The sequence below is a fragment of the Dasypus novemcinctus genome, chromosome 1 (genome assembly GCF_030445035.2).
Source record: "Dasypus novemcinctus isolate mDasNov1 chromosome 1, mDasNov1.1.hap2, whole genome shotgun sequence".
Taxonomy (NCBI): domain Eukaryota; kingdom Metazoa; phylum Chordata; class Mammalia; order Cingulata; family Dasypodidae; genus Dasypus; species Dasypus novemcinctus.
In genome coordinates, this window is record NC_080673.1 from 186,105,493 (window position 1) to 186,130,174 (window position 24,682).

At 39.0% G+C, this 24,682-nt stretch overlaps 1 protein-coding gene across 1 annotated transcript in view; it reads right to left on the reverse strand.

Annotated features, from left to right (window-relative positions):
* Window positions 1-2,446: 2,446 nt before the first annotated feature.
* The window catches only part of LOC101446246 (cytosolic beta-glucosidase), a 156,454-nt gene continuing 134,218 nt past the window's right edge, over window positions 2,447-24,682 (reverse strand). Inside the window, exon 5 of the mRNA XM_004477758.4 lies at window positions 2,447-3,381. Coding sequence (XP_004477815.1) covers window positions 3,179-3,381 — 203 coding nt within the window. The 3' untranslated portion in view covers window positions 2,447-3,178. The remainder of the gene's footprint in view (window positions 3,382-24,682) is intronic.

The following is a 24,682-nucleotide window of genomic DNA, read 5'->3' on the forward strand; positions in this document are numbered from 1 at the left end:
ACTTTTTGGTCAGTCAGTGATGGGGAATTTTTTTCAGTATATTACAACAACAGTCATTATTCTCTCGTTCATAAAAGTAATTAAAAGCTACGGGCCAAACACAAATTCCCAAAGCACAAAAGCCTGACTGGCACTCCATTGCCACATATCAAGGTTGCCAGCATCTTCATTTACTGGTTTCTTAATGAGAACACATACCATCTCACTCAATAAAAGACTTAGGCAGACAATTCCTCCTGGTGTTCTCAGGAGCTATAAAACTAAAGCCCTACACATCAAAATCAAAATGGGCTACTGTAATTTTCTTTATGCTTTTAGTAATTCAGAAATGATTTGCCCTAAAATAAAAACTATTGAAAAACCAATTCTCTTAAAAGAGATTCCCAGGATGTTAATAACATGTGTTCACACGTTCCTTTTTTTAAAAAGGGGGAGAAAAAAAGAAATACAAGAGACTGCAATTCATCGTTGTGATATCCAAGTTTCCCTTTAGATTGAACAGCCATAAAACATGCTTTATAATCCTCAAATGACCTTCAAAACATCTAAGTACAGTATCTATGGATTTTTAAGTATAATTAACAACTCCTGTTTTTCCATTTAAAGAACTCAAGTTCTGTTTCCTTGACAGGCCAAAGCCAATCAATCTTGTTCTCAAATGCTAATATAAGCAATTAAAAATAACATTAATTGAAATACTGCAGGGGCTGTTAGGTGTTTGGTTGGTGCTTATTTTTTTTTTCTTCAACCTAAACTCATGGGAATACTAATTTATAGTACTACTTAGCAAAGCACCCTTTGTATGCTCCAGCCCTGGGACCAAGAACTGACCTTTAAAGTAGAAAACTTGAGATGTCTACTGCCTAGGGAGGAAGCTTGGGCACTAGCAGCTAGGGTGTTTATTTCACCTGGTAGGCCAAATGTGACAGATCATTTTATTTATAGTGTGACTATTAATTTTCTGGTTTGGGTAAGGAAAATACAGTACTCATTTGTATTGTTGTAAAACTTGTAAACATGCCCTGTAGAAGTAATATTCAGAGCAGCATCCTAATTAAAAGGAAAACTCAGTTGTCTTGCAAGATAATATAAGAGGGCACATAATTGTAAATAAGATAACATGGTAAAAATAAAAAAGACAGGCTGGATAGGAGAGGAATGAAATAAGATTTAGAAATGTGCTTTTTAAATGAACACAAATTGTGAGATAATGTCTCATTGAACAATAAAAATAACAAACAAGTGGCAAAGATGTAATAGAATTTCCTATGTATACCATTTTAATCTTAATATAATTTTTGCCAATGCATCCACATTTATTGAACTACTACAACAATTTCTTTCTTACTCTGTCCAAAGTAACAGAGTATATGTTCTTCGCTGTAAATAATTCCCTGATTTTGAATATGAAAATGATCCAGAAATTGATCATTTCTGGATTTCATTAAACATAAAATGATACAGCATCTACTGAGGGACAAAAACATTATAACAATATCAAAGTATTTGCAGTTTCCTTGGCAATTTCCTGGGGAACCAGATCGAGAATATAGAAAACCAACCTTCCCACTTCCTCCTACATGAGGCAAATCCACACATTCATTTCTTCTTCTCTTAAAAAAAAAAAAAAAAAGGCATAGAAGACTTCCATGGCACCCCAACCAACAGAGTGTTGGACACAAAATAGAGCTGATGCTACAGACTGTGCACCCAATAAACAAACACTAATATGATTTGAGGAAGGCACAGACTCAGTTTCTCAGTCTGCAAAATGGGGATGATAATACGTACCTTTTGGTTTCAATCCTGATGCATACATTAATGGGTGCTTAGTAAATGTGGCAGGTTGAATTACGTACCCTAATTTAGACATGTTCTAAATCTCAATCCACATACCTGTGGATATGAAGCTATTTTAAGTAAGACCTCTAAAAGATGTTAATTTCCACCTGTATGAGGGTGGGTCTTAATCTTGATTACTGTAGTCCTTATAAAGAGCCAGAAGCTGAAAGTTAGGGGGTAAATGAAAGAGAAGAAGAAAAGAGGGGATATTGTCACATGACAGGAGAGCCAAGAAACCTAAGGATTGCCAGGAACCAGCACCAGAGTGCTTCACCCATTGGGGAAAAGGCAAGCCTTGTCCATTAGTCATTGTTGGACTTCTGGCATCTAAAACCATGAACCAATAAATGTTTGTTGTTTAAGCCAACTTACTGTGTAGTGTTTGTTATACCATCTCAGGCAAAATAAGACTGTACATAGTGTCTGAATATGTAAGGTGACTAACTCCACACAGAGTTGAAGGCTTGGTTGAGGGGACACATGAGGTCCAGAGGAAGCCCTTCATCTACTTCCAACCCCAGGAAGCTTCTAGTTCCCATCAGCCATATATAGGCAACTCAGAAATTTCCATAACCACTATCACAAATTTTTGCTTACACTCATATTGATGATTCAATTCATGTATTTATTACATCACCAATGCTCATATACATCTTAAATTTAAAAATCTACTCAAAGGCAGAGGCCATTCCCCACTATTAATTTGCTCTTAATTTGGTGCCATTTTGTAGCAGGAATCTCATATTTGTGACACATCAATACTCAAATACTCTTTCTGCCATTCAAAGTCTAAGTTATTTTACTATTTTCTTTTATTTTTTGAAAGATCATCAGGCAAGAGAAAATATGTACCAAATAGATCAACAAATCCATTGTATTAAGTTGGTTGCCAATTAATTCCTTCACTGAATAAATGTTGTAACTCTAATAACAGGACCAACTTTTAAATAGACCAATTAACAAGTATTCTTATAAGAGGTCTGCTCTTACAATGGCAAATCATCATCATATTATCTTTACAAGATTTGCATTACTTTTTCTAGAAAAATTCTAAGGGTTTAAAAAAAAAATTCCTAGTCTATCTGATTTCTAAATATAAAAATCTGTTTCAGTGGTTTTTCTATTCTATGAAAAAACAACTCATTGACCCAAATACAAACAGATTAAAAGCCGTCATTAAATAAAGTCCCAGACATTACATATACAGATTTGAAAATATAGAGCATTTAAAAAGCTGTTGATTACAAAGGCAGTTTGAGGTTGTCTGAGAGATCACCAAAGCAAATCTCCTTTCCAAAAAGCTTCTTCTCCAAGTGATATTTTCTAGCCACCATTTCTATAGATCTCCTTCCAGACCATTGTTGCGGATGATCTTGGCATATTCCTTGGCTGATTTGTAAGGGACTCTGGGTCTGGCTGGATCTTCAAAATCAACATGGAAGAGACCAAACCGGAGGCTGTATCCATCAGTCCATTCAAAGTTATCCAGAAGGGACCATGTACAATATACTTTGAGATTGACCTTATCAAGTTGGATAGCTGAAATTTTAAAAAAGAGAAGTTACTATTTCCAAGAAGATTTTATATGAACACCGACAACATCATTAATGACAAGTCTGGGTCTTTTTTTCCTGCTCCATAGGAAAACACAGAGAAATTCCTATTTCCAGCATTTTGCTTGAACCAGTTATAGGGTTCATTGAAGAAGTTAAACTGCGTATTATTCTATTTATTTGGTTATTCATTCATTTTGACATTTATTCATTCATTTACGTAATGGGCATTTTATTTCAACTCTTACCATTTTGGAGGCACAAAGAAACAAACAGAGTTCTTTCTTTGTTCCTAGAAGTATATTCAGTAAAGACATGGCCTAGCTTCTAAGTGTGGCCCCCAGATAATCCAGAAAGTTCATTGGATAAGTTGGAGAGGTGATAATAGCAGGCTTGAGGAAGCCCCAAAACTTGCTTTCTGTCCCTATGAGCAAAGTAAGGCATATCTTGTATTTCTGGAAACAGGGTCTCCAAAATAGAACAGCCAGCACAAAACTCAGGCTGTGCCTATATCCCAGACTCAGTAAGCACAAAAATGTTATGGCATCCCTCTGTATAATTCCAGGGCTTAGTAGATGTCCCACAGCTCCTCCACAGACCCTATGTTAAGATGCCAAGGTGTGGAAAATTCCCTAAGCAGATTTACGTTAATTTCTATCCCTTTGGTCAAGGACTTGAACTCATTTTTTATTAGTATTTTATGTCTGGGACTCTGAGGTTATGTGTTTCATTGCATTGAGCATTTTCTTTTTTGAAACTGGAATAAGTAACCCAGTCTGTGGGATGCACTTATATCAGTTTCTCCACACAGAAATTACATTAAATTAAAAAGCCTGTTTGCTTTAGATATTACTAAGTTAGACGTAACTTGTATATTAATAGGACAGACATATTCCTAAACAACTTGGGTGAAAATGAACATTTATATAATAAATCATATTTTAATTGTACTGGGATTGCTTTCAACCAAAATGAGTACTGTAGCTAATCACTCGGCAAAGCAAGATCAAACCTTTAATTTTTCTTTGGTATAAATCTGTATTTTCAGTTCTCATAAAATTGCTACACCCATATACTACTACACATGTTGATCTTCAAATCTTCTTGGACTTTTTTTTGGAGGGGCAAGGAGGGTGGTTGTGGATATACAGGAAGCTTCCTGACAGATTAATTGATACATAAAACCTCTACGCTCGTACTGGATGCTTGCAAAGTACTTTGTTTAGAAAGTGCCACTGCATGAAAGGCCTCAAAGCAAGAATTAAGCCAAACTGGATTGGCCCTTTTTAAATAAAGTATTGTTGGGAAATGGAAAATATATCATTCTAGTATACTGATCTTTTACAGGAATAGAAATATTTACTACATATTCCTTCTTCTCCTGCCTATTAATATTTACTGTATTTGCCTCCTCCCTTCTCTGTCAACAATCTGGAAAATACCAACTTTTTACAAGTTTTTTTTTTTTTAACAAAACCTAATTTAAGTATTGAATGGTGTATTTCTAGAAATCAAAATGACCAAAACCAAATACCAAACTAGAAAACAACAATCTCCTTTGACTGCCTTGTAATTCAATCTGGGATCATGTAAGAATCTACATTCTTTTCTTTGCATTTGCAGAACTACTGCCCAACAGAAAAGTCTGCCAACTATGAAGCCAGATGGCTTCTTTTTGAAAACACATACAATCCCACTGATCCTGTAAGAAAGGACTGATTCATGGGCTAAACCAGGAGATAAAAAATGATGCTCTGTTCTGCTTGTTTGAGAATAAAACAGAAATCTTGACAATTTCATTGTTAACAACCAAGAGTTCCACAGCAGGCACTAAACTGCCCAAGTGACACTAGTGAATGCCTCTGCATTCTCATCATGGAAACACTCAGTTAGAGAATCACCTAGCTAGTGCTAAAGAACTAGCCTGCTGGAATCCTTCTCTCTGTGCCACCACCGGGAAAAATTACAAAGCCACTCTGGAATCTGCATGCCTCTCTTCCAATCTCCTCAAGAACAGAAAGAGACTATCATCACATTTCTTGGCAACAGGATAATGTGGGGTCCCAGATATTAGGAGGGAACAAACTCTTCTGTAAGTTCACTTTCTTTCTTTTACCAGTGTTGGAGGCAAAGTCAAGTCAAACTGCAAAGAAATGTGGCTGGGTACAAATCACACTAGCATAAAAATGATACACATCCAAGACAAAGAGTTTGGTTTTGGACTACTAGGCCAGTGGAAAGGGTCTCACAGTCAGCAGGTTGGATATAAAGGTGCTAGGAGGGAAGCGGATATGGCTCAACTAATAGAGAGCATCCACCTATCACATGAGAGGTCCAGGGTTCAAACCCAGGACCTCCTGGCCCATGTGGTGAGCTGGTCCATATACACTGCTGCTGTGCACAAGGAGTGCCGTGCCACGAAGGGGTGTCCCCATGTAGGGGTGTCCCATGTGCAAGGAGTACACCCCACAAAGAGAGCCACCCCATGCGAATAAAGCGCAGCCCACCCAGTAGTGGTGCCATATACACAGAGAGCTGACGCAGCAAGATGACACAACAAAAAGAGAGACACAGATTCCTGGTGCCACTGAGAATGCAAGTGGACACAGAAGACCATACAGCGAACGGACACAAGAGAGCAGACAATGGGGGCAGGGGGAGAAGGGGAGAGAAATTTAAAAAAATAAATAAATCTTAAAAAAAAAAGTGCTAGGAGAAAAATATCCAAGCCTTGCCAATATCATTTAACCTTATTTAGGCTGTTCTAATTATAAAAAACTCATGCCAATGTAGTGTGCTACATATACACAAACACACAGTTATAGATTGACTTACATACCCCAACAAAAGCCATGTTCTTAATCTTAATTCAAATTGCTGTGGGTGTGAACCCATTTGTAAATAGGACCCTGGAAGATGTATTTTCTGTTAAGGGGAGGATTTATTTGTGAATAGGAGCTTCTAATAGCCTATTTAAGTGTGGGCAAAGAGAATGAGGGCCAACCTTATGCCATATGACTAGAGGCCTTATTGGAAAGGGAAATTCACATGCATCCAAAGGAGCCTGAAGCCAGAAGTCAATGGGAACCAGACGAGCACATACAAGGAGAGAGGCTATGTGGTAGGAGACAGAGATGCAAGTCATGGAATCCCGAGGATTGCAGCAAATCAGCACGAGCTAAGAATGTAAGGAGAAGGTATTGCCTTGCTGATATCTTGACTTGGGACTTCTGCCAACCCAATCTTTGAAATTTGTCATGGTAGCCTGGCAAACTAAGACATCAGCAGCTCCTTTGCCAGAATTAGGGGGATTGATTTCTCCACAGTTTACAAACAGAGGTAGCTCTGTTTTGAAGATTGCCTAGGACTTACACAAAATACCTGTGTACTTGGCAGAGCTACCAGCTATCCTGCAAACCACTAATCCATAGACTTGTGCTGCCGTGATGAGAATAAGTGGGAGGGATCAGAACAGCACAAAAGGCCACGGCCTCATTGAAAAGAAAATGGAAGACCCACAAATGGGTTCTCACCCATTTGTGGAAAAATTTAGGCCTCTAAGAAAAGTCTGTTTTGAGGTAACTGAAGGCTACATTATTGCTCCTAATGAAAATAACTGAAAACCCAGGGCAGAATTTTAAAAACAAATCTTCAAAACAACAGAAAGCTTAGAATTTAGTAAGAAATTACCAGGCCAAATCCAAAAATGGAAAATGAGATAGGTAAATATGGCAGCCACTTTTACCTGAAGGAACTTAGCAGTTTTAAGAATTCTGAACCTTTTTCTGTTATCTGGGGCAAGGGAAGGTGTCAAAGCCCAGAGCCACACCAGAGGGTATCTATAATTTGAGACCCTCCCTAGAAGAAACTAAGACTCCAGAGGACAAAGTCCAGGGTACTTCTGGAAACATCAAGCCTGGATCTTGGATTGAGGTGATACCAGACTGGAAGTACAGTATCCCAAGTACAAAAACACATTCAAATTATTTTTGACAATAATGATTTTAGCTTACACTCTAATTATTATTGCAAATATTTTTAAAGTATATTCATCAGCACATAATCAAATATAATCAGGCATTCAGAGAAATGATGACATGAAGGGGGAAAAATCACTAGAGTTACCAGACAACAGAACAAAACCCACAAAGATCTCATATATAAGGATTGCCAGACACTATAAAAGAATTAAAGCAAATGAGACAAGTTTGAAATATCTTCATGGATCAGGTTACCATAAAAAGTAACACAAAAGATTTAGAAGAGGAACTCTTACAGAACTAAGTTTGAATCCAAGCTACACCATTTAGCAGCTGAAAGAGGTCTCTGATTTGTCATGAGTTCAATGGAGACACTAATATCTACTCCCAGGACTGGAGTAAAGATTAAATGGAATATTGTGGACACCAACACAATAGCAAGTCCCATAGTGAGTTTCTGTTGCTTTCCTCTCTGGCCACCCCTAAGAAGAATGCAGAATCCAAGAAAAAAAACGTTTTTATGTGTTTTCTCTTTCCAAACATTTTGTTAAAATATAAATTGGGTTAAAATAAAGATCTTATAGTATAACATCTCACAGTATAACACACAGCCTGAGATAGGTGAGCGTTAAGGACAAAGGTAGAGTACAGACAGATGGCATAAAACTGAAGCCAGGGTTCTGTCAACACTGTAAATGTAATCAACAGCACTGAAATTTATAATTGGATGTGATTAAAAGGGGAAATGTTAGATTGTATATGGTAGCAGAATAAATTTTTGTTTTTAAATCTATGGAACTACACTATACAAACAGTGAACCCTAAGTTAAAATATAGACTATAGTTAATAGCACAATTATAAGAATGTTCTATCATCAGTTATAACAAATGTTCCACATCAATGCAAGTTGTTAATAATAGGGCCATCTATGGGAATCCTGTATTTTATGCATGATTGTTCTGTAAACACACAGCTTCTCCAATAAAAAGAAAAGAAAGAGTCAGGCAGAAAATTCTGGCTCAGAAGAACAAAAAGCCCAAAGCAGATAAGTTTGTACTAACAAGAAAAGAGATCTATTTTGTTAGGTAAAAAGCTGCACAACAGAATATGATTTTGTTAAAATTAATATTTTAATGTTTTGGTTTTTTTTATTTCTCTCCCCCTCCCCCCACGCCCCAGTTGTCTGTTCTCTGTGTCCATTTTGCTGTGTGTTCTTCTTTGTCCGCTTCTGTTGTTGTCAGCAGCACAGGAATCTGTGTTTCTTTTTGTTGCGTCATCTTGTTGTGTCAGCTCTCCGTGTGCGCGCCATTCCTGGGCAGGCTGAACTTTCCTTCGTGTTGGGCGGCTCTTCCTGCAGGGTGCACTCCTTGCGCTCCCCTACGCAGGGGACACCCCTTCGTGGCACGGCACTCCTTGCGTGCATCAGTACTACGCAAGGGCCAGCTCCACATGGGTCAATGAGGCCCGGGGATTGAGCCACAGACCTCCCATGTGGTAGATGGACGCCCTAACCACTGGGCCAAGTCCGTTTCCCTTAATGTTATTTAATAAAAAATCCAGAAAGACATACTCTGAAAAACCAAACAAACAAAAAACTAGGTGATGTTGGGTTGAGCAGAGGATTAGTTCCTGAGCAGAGGTAGAAAAATTTGAAGTTGGAATGAGTCAAAATTCTTAGGTTGTAAGTGATTTAGTGAAAATCAGGCCAAATCCAAAAGTCAGGGTGCAAGCCAGCTTCAGATGGAAATCTTTCAAATAGAATGGGAGCAGAATGGAGACAAAGAAAGGAGTGTGATGGTTTTATGTGTCAGCTTGGCTAGGTTATGGTTTCCAGTTGTTCAAATATAATCCAGATATTGCCATGAAGTACTTAAAGTTCATTTTAAGTAAAGGAAATTATCCTCAATAATGCTGCTGGACCTTATCCAATCAGCTGAAAGATCTAAAGAGCAAAACTGAGATTTCCCTTGAAAGGAAATATTGTAGCTGGGGACTGCAAGAAATTCTAGATGGGGACTGCCCTTCCTGACAGACTATCCAATGGATTTTGGACTTGCCCAGCCTCCAAAATCACATGAGTCAATTCCTTGAAATAAATCTCTCCATTATATATGCCACCCTGACTGACAAAGGGAGTTCAGGTAGAGGTCCTGGGGAGTGTCAGCAAAGGATCATGGAGTATCTGCTATTTGCATTACTTTGTTGCTGAATACGTGTTGCCCAGATAAATCAGCTCATATAAAGGCATGAAGTCAAAGCAAAAGTCAAGTTGATTGCCAGCTGACCAGGGCATTGTTTCTTCCAGTGTTCACCTTGACCACCCAGACCAGTTAGGATTACATGTGGCCATAACGTAAAAGATCTAAGTCCCATTCCTGACCTACTAAATCAGAGTCAGGATCTTAAATTGGGACCTGAGAACTTGCATATTTAGTAAACACCCTAAATGATTCTTATACTTAATCAAATTGGAGACTCATCAGCCTAAGCAAAACTCTGACAGTCCTTTCCATTTCTGGAACCTAGTGTCCAATGCCCCTTGAGGCTTATAAATGTCAAAGAATCTCAGTACCTGTCTCCAGCAGTCATAACCAAAGGAGCTCTGTGCTGGGACACACAGCTGTGGACCGGCCCAAATGCTCCACCTTTTAAAAATGGGATGACCCCTGAGAGACTAAGATGAAGATGCTGCATGCCCAGGATTGTCAAACTGCCTTTCCATCCCACCGCTCAGTCCAAGTCTAGCTTCATCCCCAGTGGGTCATGTGAAAGTCTCTCAACTCAACCTCTCTTTAGCATTGTTGCCAAATGGACTTTGTTTCCCAAACCATCAAAGTCATCTTTCTGAGAGCTTGTGAGAATCTCTATCAAGGACTGCAAAGGCTCAAAAGAAAAAGCCTCCCTCAGAGGTGATTTGAAGCATATTTTCTGGCTATCCCCATACTAACTTTGAAAAACATATTTCTCTGAGTTTTGTTGAAAAGAACACGAATGCTATTATTGGAGGACAGTCTTCAGTGGGTAACAGTTACTGCAAGGGAATTGGCATACCAGCTGCTTTCCCTTTTCTTTGAAAAATAAAAAAATAAAACAATATCAGAAAGATCTAAACATAGAAAATGCATAATAAGCCCCCCAACTCCAGGTGAGTATCGGTGGCCGGACAGCATCTGTGAAAATGCCCAAATAATCCCAACACAGGAGGCCCATCTGCAGATAATTACTCCTGGTAGCAAAAACTATGACTCTCTGAAAAGAGAGCCTTGGAAACCAAAGGCTAATTTGTAAATATTTTATAGGAAAATGCCAATTAACCAGAAACAAGTTGCACAGATTTCTTAATTATCTGTAACATTCCTGCTACTTACATTAGACTTTGGGAGGAGAAAAAAGCCACAAATAGCAAGCAGATGAAAGGGATCTTATAAAAATATCTATATTGTAAAGCTGAACTGGTGATTCAAAAATGCTCAGTGTTATCTTCTATATCATCAATATTTCTTTTAAAGTTACCTCTGCTGCAGTAAAAAAGTTCTTCTCACAGATACTAAAGTCTGCTCAGCAACTTAATGTCTCTTCCACTAGAAAATCTTCTTTCCTCTCTTCTTTCCTTCCTTTTCTTTTCCTGTGGATGTACTTCCCCCTTTTGTTAAATGGCGTTATCTTCTTCATAGGATTGTAGTAAATATTAAATAATTTAATGCGTTAACATTCTGTGAATCATGCCTCATATATAATGAACACTCAATTTACACTAGCTATTGTTGTTGTTGTTTTTATTTCTCTCAGAGTCTGGATGGGCAATGAATGAAACCTTTTTTATCTCTTCCTCCCATCTGGCTCCAAACAGCTTTCAGATGGTGTAGACTCAGCACAAAAACCTTGGTGCTGAGAACCAAAGAAATCAGGGCATCAAGGGAAAATGCAGCATCTGGGACAGGCTTTGAGCTCTGTGGGAATGGGGTCAGTTGTGGGTCAGGAAAAGTAATCAGTAAAGTCAGGGAGCTTTGGGGAAGGCTGCAGGAACAGAACATGCCCTTGGACCCCCTGCCTTAGGGCATCCGGCCCAGGGTTTCTGGGATACAACAACAGCATTCACCATATATTAATTAAACAGCTATATATTGTGATAGGAATAGGGAATATAATAGTAAGCACAATAAATATTCTTATAGTGCTTACTGTTTATTTGGAAGAGATATCTTAACTGAATTACTACCCTGTGAACCTTTAACTAGAGTCTTGGAAAAGTACTATGAAAGGAAAAAATAAGTGGGTATCATGTAAAGGAAAACATATTAGCTAGTATTTGTTGGGCATTTAAGTACCACTTCAAGGGTTTTGTGTATGTATTAATTCATTTAATCTTTATAATAAGCCTATGAGGTAGGTATTATCATAATCTCCATTTTAGAGAAGAAGGAACTGATGCACAGAGAGGTTAGGTAATCTATACAAAAATTCAGATATCAAGTAAGTGGTCAAGCTGAGATTGGAACCCAGGCAGGCTAACAACTGAGGCTGCATGCCAAGCCACTGCCTATACCACGTATGATAGCACGTGTAGTGGAAAGCCTGTCTGAATCAGCTAGGGTCAAAGGATGTGCCTAATGAGCAGCTAGAGAAGTGAACTAGAGCTAAGAGCAAAAGAATGGAATTATCTAGACCTCTCAGCCAGGGTCTTTCTTAGTTGTACACAATAGAAGCTGACTTTGGCTGATATACATAAAAGGGGTTGGGCTGGTAAACTAGGTTCACTCAAGGCTAAGCTTTCAGGAATGGCAGCCACGAGCAAACCACAGAACTGGTCAGATGAAGAAACTTCCTCAACTGCTAATCACCCAGATAGTGGTCCTACAGTTGATGTTGCTGCCAAAACACAAATTTCCTGCAGCCACCAGCATCTCGGCTTCTTCTGCACCAGAAACTAAGCCTTGCAACCACTGTCACTCCCCAAAACTGATGCCTCTGATGCCATCTTTGCCAGCACAATAGGTTCTGCCTTCCTCAAACTGTTCACTTTCCAATTAAACTCTCACATGCGTATCTGATTGGTGGAAACTAGATCACATGCCTGAGCCCTCACTCCAAACACACCTGGGGAACCTCATTCTCTCTCCTGGCTAGTCAAAGCCAATACATCCTAGACATGCCTCAAATGTAGCAAGTGTCTTCAACAAGTGCTAGGCAACTGCAAAACATGGCAGATGTCCACCACACTAGACAAAGGACATAAAAATTCAAGGAAAACAAATAGCATGTCTGAAAGCCCAGACATGGGAAAGTTCCCAGCACATTTAAGGAAATTAAAGAAGACGATACTACTGGATCATTATATATATGTGTGTGTGTGTGTGTGTGTGGAAAAAACCACAAAGCAGGGGCTAAGACATGCAGGTCCTTATAAAGATTTTAAGGATTTTGATTCTTACCCCAAAAGCAATGAAAACCATTGAAGGATTTTAATGAATTATCTTTTTAAAAAAGATTACTGTGACAACTGTGGAGAATAAATTTGAGCATAGCAAGATTGGAAGAGAAGAAAGCATTTAGGAGTGATTGCAGTAAATCATGAGGAAGATTATGGGAGCTAGGTCTGGGGAGGGCAAAGTAAAGGTAAAGAGAAATAGATGAATTCAACAGATATTTTTAAGAATTAACAGGAACTTAACAATTTAATTGTATATGAGTGGGGAAGGATTTTTTTTTAAATCAAAGTTAGCACAATTTAATAGTTAATGTTACAAGGAAATGAAGCACACAAACAAGTTTTGGAGTGACAGGAAAGATAACAAATCAGCTTTGGTTATAAAGAGTTTAAAGCGTGTTTGTGTGTGTGTGTTTTGTGGTTTCTTTTACCTCTAAGTAAAGAGTGAATAAGTAATTGTAGACAACTCAAAGAAGAGTCTGGGTTGAAGGTGTAAATTTTGCCATCATGTTGGTAAATGCAATCATGTTTGTGGAGTAGAATTTAGAGAGTATCAAAACAAGATTTTTAAGCTTTGAAGCATTCCAATGTTTAAAGATAAATTGAAAAGAGAGACTGAGAAGGCCAGAAATGTCCCATATCTTTGACCACATGCACACAGCTAAAAGAGGAAAATTGAGAATGGAACCTAAAACTGTCTGCAACACATGAATGAGCTCCACCAGAGAACGGAACTTTGAAGCCCCAATATTTAGAGAGTTCACAGACAATAGGCTCTAGTTTGAGTTGAAAAACACAAATAGAAAAATTCAGAGGAGTAGGTATAGAAGAAATGTATAAATGACATTTAAAAGCCTATAACCTTTCCATAAGGATCACATGGAAAGATTGCACATGTAAAACACAGGGCTGTGGGTGACATGGAAAAGTCAAAGCAATTTGCCAGACCACAAGGAGGGTGCAGAGTGGGTGGAGATGGGGGAGGCACTTGTACAACAGGCCTCCTAAAACCACAAATCCTGGGCTTGTAGTACAGGGAAAAAATCTCAATGTTTCTCCACCCCTTCCATTTTCTCCTTACATCTGTCCAGTATCAAAACGAGGGAACTTCCCTCCAGCGAGACAGAGTAGCACTCAATTTTGAGAGCAGTGTTTTTAAGGGGGATAAGTCACAAAGGTACAACCTACGTGACAAGGATCTTCCCTTCCTTGCAGCCTTCAAGTCAGAGTAGTAAGATGGCACAGGTTCTCCTCCCTTAGAGCACACATTGTCAGCTCTCATACCTTGAGCAAAATCTCTCTTTTTCCTATTTGACATGAGGTCCAGGCCTGCCTTCCTTGTTCACACCCAGGTCAGAAATAGACTTGGTGTTTGAAGGGAAGCGGGCGGTGGTAGATGAGTTCTCTCCTGCTTTCTGGTGCTCCGGTTCCATATCCAAAGGTGTCATCTGGTGTGGCTTTTTACATCTCATTGAAAGAAAAAATCCTGTGATCCTAAGATGGGAAAATTGCAAGCCATTTCCCTAAAGGGAAAGTGCAGGCTTTCCAGCCCACCTTAGTTCTGGGCTGTAGATTAATTCAAGCCTACCTTGACATTTGGCAAAATGTTTGCCACATGGTTCACCCTAGCTCACTAGAATTCTGAAGGGAATTTGTGACCAAAGACACAACCAATAATTAAGTTTTACTTTGCTTTCTTTACGTCCTTAGTGTATAGGATGAGGGGGAGGGTAGGGAAGTACTAAATGATGACTTCAAAATGTGTATCTCTGATTCTTACATTTTCCTTACCTAGAACATCTATAGACAATTGTTGACATGTCTTCATCTCTTATTGGTATAAATGGCACTTAAAATTTAAATTCCCCCAGACAACCAGTGGAGTAAGGAGCTCCTAGAATCAGCTCCTGCTACAGGGCAGTTGGTAAACACCCAGAGCTATCCGGAGCTAGCTGAAGCACCTGTTTGGGAGCTCCAGGAGACCAGAAGAGCATCCTGCCACATCCTTGAAGGAATGGAAGGAGGAGACTGTCCATCTGCAGAGAAGACTCATAAGTAGCACACTCCATGCCCCGGAGGCCAGTGCCCATCCTCCACTGGAGGCACAAGCCGCCTCAGGAGCTGCTCCTTGGTTGGAATTGAAAGCTCCACTTCCCAAAAACGGGCAAGGAAGAGACCTTTGGGCACCAACTTGAGCTACTGATGAGTAAATTCAGTGGATTAAAGTATAATTCTGGGAACAGCTAAAGTTTGAGCCTGTCTGAGACAGAAGGAGTCTGGGAGTCGCCATCTAAATTCCACACCTGGCATGAGGGGAAGTGGGGCAGACTCATAATCCCAGTGCTGGTGGGGACTGACTTCTTTCCATCCAGGTCAGATTGTAGCTCTAGCCTAGGCCCCAGACCCACCCCCAGCAAAGAGGAAGCCACAGGGACCTGCTCCAGCCTCTCTGGGATATTACCAGCCAAGCTGTGGAGGCCAGTGATTGTCCTACTCTGGCAGGATGATCCACACCAGGAGCTATTCTGTGGCTGGGATTGGAAGCTCCATTTCCCAAAAACGGGAGGAGGAGACGGTGGACTATCAATTTCGGCTACTGATTTTTAGACTCGATTGGCTAAAATATAACCCTGGGAACAGATGGGGTGTGAATTTGTCCAAATCAGAAAGAGGCCAGTAGCTGCCATTTTGAGTCTGCCCCAGCCTTATGGGAAGCCTGGACCAAAAACCACAATGATGGTAGGAACCAGTTTCTTTCACCGAGACCGGCCTGCAGCCCTTAGACTAGGCTTCAGCCCTGCCTCTAGCAAGGAGGAGGCTGGCCGACCCTGCACCAGTTTATCCAGATAACTGCAGGTACCTTTGGCTGCAGAGACTGAAAATCAGAAGTCTACCCAGGCAACTGCAGTCATCTTGGACCTGCACTGCATAGATTGCTGCCCACACCTGCAGCTCCATTCATGCTCCAGGAAGGGAAAAAAGGGGCCTGAAACTTCATCAGTCTCTCCGGGCAACTACAGTCTAGGCCTGCAGTACTTGGATTATTCCACACAACTGTGACTCTGTCCCTACCTCTGGGAAAGGAGAAAGTTGGGAGAAGCTTCATCCATCCCTGGAGCAATGAGGGCAACTTGAGCCTCCACAGTTTATAGCACCGATTATATCCTTGGCTCCTACTACACAACCAGCAAGGGAGAAAGGGCAGGAAGCACTAAACTAAAGAGAAAAACTGTACCCAGAATAAATACGCTAGTAATCCGATGCCAAGACACCAACAAAAAATTACAATTCACACCAAGAAACAGGAAACTATGGCCCAGTTAAAGGAACATGATAAGCCTCCAGATGACATAAAGGAGTTGAGACAACTAATCACAGATGTTCAAACAAATTTCCTTAATAAATTCAATGAGATGGCTAAAGAGATTAAGGATATTAAGAAGACACTGGATGAGCACAAAGAATTTGAAAGCAAAAACAGAAAAATAGCAGATCTTGTGAGAATGAAACATGCAATAAATGAAATATAAAAACATTGGAATCATATAATATTATGTTTGAGGAGGCAGAAGAAAGGATTGGTGAGCTTGAAGAAATGGCCTCTGAAAATGAATATACAAAAGAACAGAAGAAGAAAAGAATGGAAAAATTGAACTAGGTCTCAGGGAACTAAATGACAGCAAAAGGCATACAAACATGTGTCATGGGTGTCCCAGAAGGAGAATAGAAGGGAAAGGGGCAGCAGGAAATTTGAAGAAATAATGGTAGAAAATTTCCCAAACCTATTGAAGGACATAGATATCCATGTCCAAGAAGCACAATGTACTCCCATCCGAAAAAATCCAAATAGACCAACTCCAAGACACATATGCATCAGAATATCAAATACCAAAGACAAAGAGAGAATTCTGAGAACAGCAAGAGAAAAGCAATGCATTATATAAAAGGGATATCCAATAAGATTAAGTGCTGAATTCTCACCAGAAACCATGGAGGCAAGAAGACAGTAGTCTGATATACTTAAGATACTACAAGAGAAAAAACTTCCAGCCCAGAATCTTATGTCCAGCAAGACTGTCTTTCAAAAAGGAGGGCAAGATTAAAATATTCACAGATAAACAGAAACTGAGAGAATTTATAAGCAAAAGACCAGATTTTCAGGAAATACTAAAAGTTGTGCTAGAGCCTGAAAAGAAAAGACAGAAGAGAGAGGCCTGGAAGAGAGTCTAGACATGAAAATTATATCTATAAAAGTAACTAAAAGTGTCAAAAGAGAGGTGAAAATAAAATATGACAGATAAAACTCAAATAGGAATAAACAACCAACAATGTAAAGCACATGGATTCAGAAAACTACAACTCAGTGTTAAAAGAAATTTTAAAAAGTCCTAAGTAACTGGAAGAACATTCCATGCTCATGGATTGGAAGACTAAATATGATTAAGATGTCAATTCTACTCAAATCTATATACAGATTCAATACAATGCTGATAAAAATTCCACCAGCATTAAAAAAAAATTGAAAACACGATCATCACATTTATTTGGAAGGGTAAGGGGTCCTGAATAGCTAGAAACATCATAAAAAGAAAAAGCAAACCCTCATCTCCAGGCTTTAAATCATATTACCTAGCTGTAGCAATAAAAGTAACATGGTACTAGCATAAAGACGGACACATAGACCAATGAAACCAAACTTAGGGTTCAGAAACAGACCCTCACATGTATGGCCAAGTGATTTTTGACTAGCCTGTCAAAGTCATACAGCTAGGACAGAACAATCCATTCAACAAAAGATGCTGAAAGAATTGGATATCCACAGTTGAAAGAAGGAAAGAGGACCCCTATCTCACACCTTATCCAAAAATTAACTCAAAATGGATCAAAAACCTAAAAATAAAAGCAAGAACCATAAAACTTCTAAAAGAAATTGTAGGAAAATATCTTCAAGACCTGGTGGTAGGTGGTGGATTCTTAAAGAAGATAAGAGGAGGACTGAGATGGACTACTGATATTTAATGTCTGTAGAAGTTTTAATTAGCTTTGCTGTTTGGAAATGTATAGAATGGATGGTAACACATAATGAGTAATAGCCCGTTTATAAATGGGGATGTGGCTGAGAATGGTAGTCTAGGGATGTAAATGCCAATTGAAAGGATGCTAGAGAATAATCTAGGAACTGAATAACACAGTAAACCAAGAGGTGGATGAGAATTGTGGTTGATGGTACAGATGCAAGAATGTCCTTTGTGAGTTAGAGCAAATGTACATCACTACTGCAGGGTGTTGGAAATGCAGTAAAGCATGGGAAAAATACAGCTGGAGTGACCTATGGACTGAGGTTAGCAGTAACAATATAATATTATGTATGAGTAATATACTTCAATAAATTAATTTTTAAAAAATTAACATGCCACAATTTGAACTCTTCATTCTTAACCTACCCCGTAAATCTGTTTCCACATTAGGTTTTCTAGTTCCAATAAATGACACCATCGCCCACCCAATTCTTTACACTATAACCCAGGAATCAAGTTTCATTCTTTCTTCCCCATGCCTTCTATTGCCAATCTGTGGGTTGGCTTTACCTCTATCAACTTCTTCCTATCCATTTGCATTCCTTAATAGCCTCCTCACTGGTCTCCCTGCCACAACTGTTACACACAGTGTAGCCAGATTGTATAAATCTTTTAAAAACCAATTCAGCTTATGACCTTCCCCTGTTTATCAACCCCATATAATGGTTTCCTATTTTACTTTGTATAATTTAATATCCCTCTGTGACCTTTAAGGCTTTACATGATAGGGCCCCTATCTAGCTCTCCTCTATTTTTCCCTTCTTCTCCTCCACTGGCCATGCTCCAGCTACACTGGGCTTCTTTCTGTCCTTGGAAGGCACTGAGATGTTTTTCTTCTCACAGCCTTTTGCTCTAACTATTCCTTCTGCCTGGATCACTCCTCTAGGTGTTTACCTTGAGACTGTTTATCGCCGTTCAGGCTCATTTCAAATTCACCTGCATAAATTTGATGCCCCAGTTGAAAAGAATATCCCCTGTCAACCCCATTCTCTCTCATATCTTCCTGTACTGTTGTCTTCTTACATTATAATTAAATGGAAAGGTCTTATTCATGTATTTACTTATTTTTTATTGTCTCTCTCCCCAAGAAGACTCAAAGTCCCATGAGAGGAAAATATCTTGTCTGTCTGCTCTCTTCAATATGCTCAGCCCTGTGAATAGTACCTAGCACTGAGTAGATACCAAATGAGCTCTTATGGAAAGAAGATTGGAAAGAAGGAGGAAAAGAAGCATGGAAAAATGGTAGGAAGGAAGGAAGGGAGGGAGGGAGGGAAAGAGGGAAGGGAGGGGAGGGTTATCTTAATATAATCTTAAAAGGACACTGGTCTCACTATTACTATCTGGACCTTGGACTCACATCATCTCCAGGATGGACAACCAGGACTTAAATGGCCATTGATTCCAAGTCCCTACTCAGCACATGAATCCCTTGCAGTCCCTGTCCCATGGGAAACAAGTCTCTGCTTCCTGTCCTAAGCTGGCCATTCTGACACTCTACCCATTCAGACCTGAGATTCTCTGTTATCTTCCACTGACCTCCCACTCTATGACATTCCCCCAAGCTTCTCCCTGTCTAAGCTGCTGCTACCACACTTCACCTCTGATCCCCAATGTTGCCCAAAGAACCTTCCATCTGGCCATTGGCTGCAATTCTGGGACAGTCCTCTTGAGCATTTTCCCCTTGATTTGTTCATTTTGAAAGCTCTTAATGCTCTGGGCCAATACCATTGCTCTCTCAATGGGGCATAGCACTAAGTTTAAAGGGTGACTCCTTGTTCCCAGAAATCCAGAGGCCTAGAGAGAAAATTTTCCATCACATTATCTTATCCCTAAGCCTGAGGTTCTCACATTAAAATGGCTATTATTTTCAAGCCATTGGGATATTGATCTACCTGGATAAGAAATGTCCCTTCTTTACCAACTATGGCCACCTAAGAACAGGCCCCAAGGCCAGTGTCCCAGATATCAATGTTAGCTTCATGTATTTCTGTACTTTGGTGAAAGGCTATATTCTAGATTTTAAGGCTCCAGAAGAGAAAAAGTAGGCATCATAGGTGAATAAACATTGGCATAACTGTATGTAGAAGTAAAAAGAAAACTGAGTAGTTTAGATTCTAAAAATGATCTAAGACTTTAGTATTATAATTTGTTAAAATGTGGCTGTAAAAAAATTAAACTTATTAATAAATAAATAAATTAAATTTATTAATGAATACATGAACTAATCTTTATATTTCTTTCTTAATGTCTTTCTTGTATTCCTTCCTTGCTGCCACAAATATTTTAGTGAGCATCTACTACATACAAGTTATTGTTAAAGGCATAGTGAGTCCCACACAGGAAAAAATAACTGACATTGACCTTGGCCTCAAGCTTCAAGTAATCAAAAAGAGAAGCAAAGACTGTATACAGGTTTCCCTGCTATGTGCAATCACTCAATACCCTTAACTTCCCTTTCATTATATATGACATGTGATTAATCATTTTTTTAATGTCTGTCTTCTACTCTAGACTCTAACATCCATGAGGGCAGACAGTGTGTGGATCTTATATCCCAGTTCTGAGCACAGTCCCTGCTACAGGATAGGCACTTAATGAATATTAATTAAATGATCAAGTGACTACAAATAGGTACAATGTAATACTGACCACATTATCAGCTATATAATAGAGCAAAGGTAGTTCAAAGAAACCACAATTATTTTCTTGACTAAGATAACAAAATTCAACTCCAAGTTCACCTTTTCCAAACAAGCAGAAAGAAATTTGGACTCACTCCTCTCCCTATCTGATTAACTCACTGATTATTTAGTATGATCAGTAGAATGCAGTAGAATGCAGTCATTTTTCTGTTATTAATTAACATGACCATGTCTCTTGGCAGCTACTGGTATTTTCCTATGCATACAATACATGTTCAATAAATTATGTTACGTGTCCCTTAAAAAGTCATTCTCAGAGGAACCAATGATGCCTTCTGTTAATGACAAAGGGAAAGAAAGCAAGTGTTAACATTATCCTCACTACCATCACAAAAACTCTTCAAGTGCTTATGTATGGGGGCAATGTGCTACAGAGTCAAGAAATATGGAAAAGGGAGTAATGGTAAATTGAGAAGAAAAAACAATGGCACTTCTTTAAAATAAAACCCAGTAAGTTTCATGCTGCTGGCACTGAGTTCAAGCCCAGGTGGGCACACCTAACCCAGACTGCCTGTCCTAATCTAATGGAAAAGTCTTGGTAGTCTGCTTTTTAAGGACAAGAAAGGACATTGCTTGGTGATGTGATGTGGTCACAAGCTTTTAGGTAAAGACACTGTGTTCAGCACATTTCAGCTATCGAGCAAGGCTGGGCTCCTTTCAGAGAGCCACATAAAATAAATAATCATGCAAAAGCAGATTTGTTCTGATAGGGCTCTGACAGCTGCTCCAAGAGGTGGGTCCTTGCAAGCCCATCTTTCAACAATGAACTGACCCAAAGATCCAGGAAACCTCCAGACAGGACCATATGGCCTGGAATAAAAACATATTTCAAACTCCATTTATTATGCATATCTTTCAAAGGTTCAGTACTCTGTGAAGAAACACTGCACCTGCAAGGCCTTAATAACTTCCCAAGCAAGTTCAATTATAAAATTGCAGGCACCTGAAGAATTTGTCTTCTTTTATACTTAGGCATGCACTGCCCGCCAGTGAATAGTCTCATTCTTTTTCATTGACTTTGCATTATTTTGTAAGCAGTGGTCAAAGTTTATTCAGAAAATAAAATTCCTTATAGCATTCAGAATAAGGGTCATGAAATATATCTGCTTCTAAACTTTGGGGACTGCAACATTATTGTGTACAGAATCCTCTTCTCTGCCTGGAAAGAAAAGAAGGAGTCCAATAATGGGGCCTGAAAAAAGCAAGGGAGGATCTGACACGAGTTTAGGCTGAACCTCAGTCATCATTAATAGCAGGGACGAAGGGGGGGTGAGGAGAGGTAAACAACTTCCCTTAACAAAATTTCCAGGAGTCGCTCTCTTAGGGAAGTTGACCCCAAAAGAACTGGCTTGGATAGACAGAGGAATATAGGTTATAAAAGACATTGGAGGGAAAAGGAGGTGATGACTAACCCTTCTGGGAAGTTGGGAAGTTTGGGGACAGCGTTACAAAGCAAAAAGAATTTTAACCACACTTGAAAAATAAATAGGAGTTTATTAGCTATTCAAGGAAGAGAATGTAGGATCCATATTGGGGTCAGAGCAATGTTCATGTGTCCATTTCAGTGGCTCTCCCAAGACCATGAGCAAAGTGATATAGATCATGGATAATTACAGAGCTTAAGGTTCCAAGTCCTGTTCACATCTCTACCTTATTTAGCTTATGCATGAACAAGGCATTGTGTCTGAGATTGCTCTGATGATCAAATGATACATTTGGAATAGGTGATCTTTACCAGTCCTCTGACACTAGAATCTCTAATGTTCTATCCAAACTAACAGCCTGTATGAAATTTGGAACCCCCTTCCCTAATTGCACAGTGGTACATTTTAGAATTTTAGCAATGGATTTTATATATGATGACTTGTCTTAATCATTATGCAGAGTGAGAGTGGATGAGTCTTGCCTGTTAAGATTCTTATTCTCCTTGAACTCACAGTCTTACATCAAAAAAGTCATTGACTGAGTTGTACCATAGAAAGATTATAACATACTTAGCTTTCAAAATGAAGAATATAGGACCAAGTGCAGTCCTACATTAATGAAGAAATTACTTGGTAGACTTGGAGACATATAAACAAAGTACCTGTGGCTTCCTAGAGATGATGTTGCCATTAACCAGGGATTATTATTTGACATGTGTATGGAAAAAGAAAAAAAGAAAGGAAGGGAAGGAGGGAGGAGAAGTGTGAGAAGGGAAAGAGAAAAAAAGAAACACCTACTTACTACAATCAACAGTGTCTCTGTACTGTTTTAAGCCTTTGAGACTCAAGAAGAGCAGCAGAGGATTACAAAACATGGTACCTGATACTGCCCTTGTACATAGAAAGAACAGCTACTCTTTTTTGTTATAAAACATGTTTGCATGTCATCTTCACAACAATTCTTAAAGGTTGACAGTGTTATATTTATTACATGGACACAGAAAAAGAAGTTCAGAGAAAATAGATGTGCTCAAAGTGACCAAGAAACCAGGTAAAGGAGAAGGGATTGAAATCCAACTATTGGACTCCAAAATCCATGCTGGTAACAAGACCCTGTTTTACCCTTTTGGCTAATCTTCATGAGAGTCTATACCCTTGATTAGGAGGTAGAGAATAACCATTATTTCCTCCACTTTACCTATGCTTTGAAAGTGTTGCTCATAGGAGTGTAGTGGCCATAGCAGATGAGGTGTCACTGGAAATCTGGACAGGTGCCTTACACAGAGCATTTAGCTGACAGTGGTATATCCAACAAGTGTGTTTTCTTCTTTTAACCATACTCTCTCTCAAATAACAGTTATTCTTTTCTGGTTTTGAATATCAAAAAGAAAAATATCCCTAAGAGGTATCAACAGAAAGGGGGAAAAGTATAGCAAACGTGCCTAGGAATTGAAAATCTATATTTTACTATAACTGCAAAGCAGAGATAACCAACAGATAATAGGAGAATGGGGCCAGTAGATTTTCTCTGGTTCAAGTCAGAGGTCTACAAGTCTTTGAACGCTATTGTTTTTCTTGCTAAATATTAGCTTTGTTCATATTTTAATGAATCACCTCTTTTACAATCAATTGCATTGGGATTAGGCAAACCTACAGACCCCTCTCTCATCCACCTTACGTTGACCACCTTCAAAAGAAGCTGAATGAAGGATAGAGTGAATTTACTAACACTTTGGAGCTAAAAAGAGTGGCAATTCACATTTACTGAGTGTTTACTGGATATAAGGGCTGTTTTAAGAATCTTAAGTGCATATTTTATTTACTCTTTTCAATGGTTCTGTGGCATAGATACTGTTATTCTCATTTTACAAGATGAGAAAATGAGGCCCAGGGAGGTTTTATCATTTGCCCAAGGTCCTGCATTTGGTAATAAATCCCAAGTGTAAACACCTTTGTAGGCCTCTTGTGGATTGGATGAATTAGCAACTTGGAGACAGTTCTAGAAGGACAACTACATCCCCTATCTTCACTGAGAATATTTATTCATTCATTCTATCAACTTTTTTGTTTGTATTGCAAGCCACTGGGAATATTAAAACAAGTAGGATGAGATCCCAATTCTCAAGGGTTCCTCCATCTTCTAAGAGAGATATATGAAGGAACAGCTATAATACAATGTGATCAGAGTGAATGCTGGAGGCCTCATGAGAGACCCTTATAAAATCACATACTGTTGACAGATAAACCCTGACTAATACAGGTTGGGTGTTGTTCCTGCCCTCAGTGAGCTCTTAGTCTCTCATTTCATTCTCCTAGAAACCTTCTGAAGAAACTGAACTGACAAAAAAAACACACCTTCATTTCTTTTGGAATTCATTTCTTTTGGCACTATCTGCAAAACTCATGTTAATGCTTTGCATTAAAGAAAATAGCTGTTAAAGGCCAGTGTGTATAGCAGTTGATATCCAAGAAAAATAATACCTTGATTAAACTTGAGTAAATCTCTCCTCAATCCCTGCACTGCTTTTTTTTTTAAAATATCACATTCCTTAGAGTAAGATGGGTTGTTTTACATAAACAAACAAGAGGAGTAAATAGTACCAGCTAACATATAAAGAATGGTCTCAATATGCCAGGCACAGTTCCAAGTATATTAACTTAATTGAGACCCAAT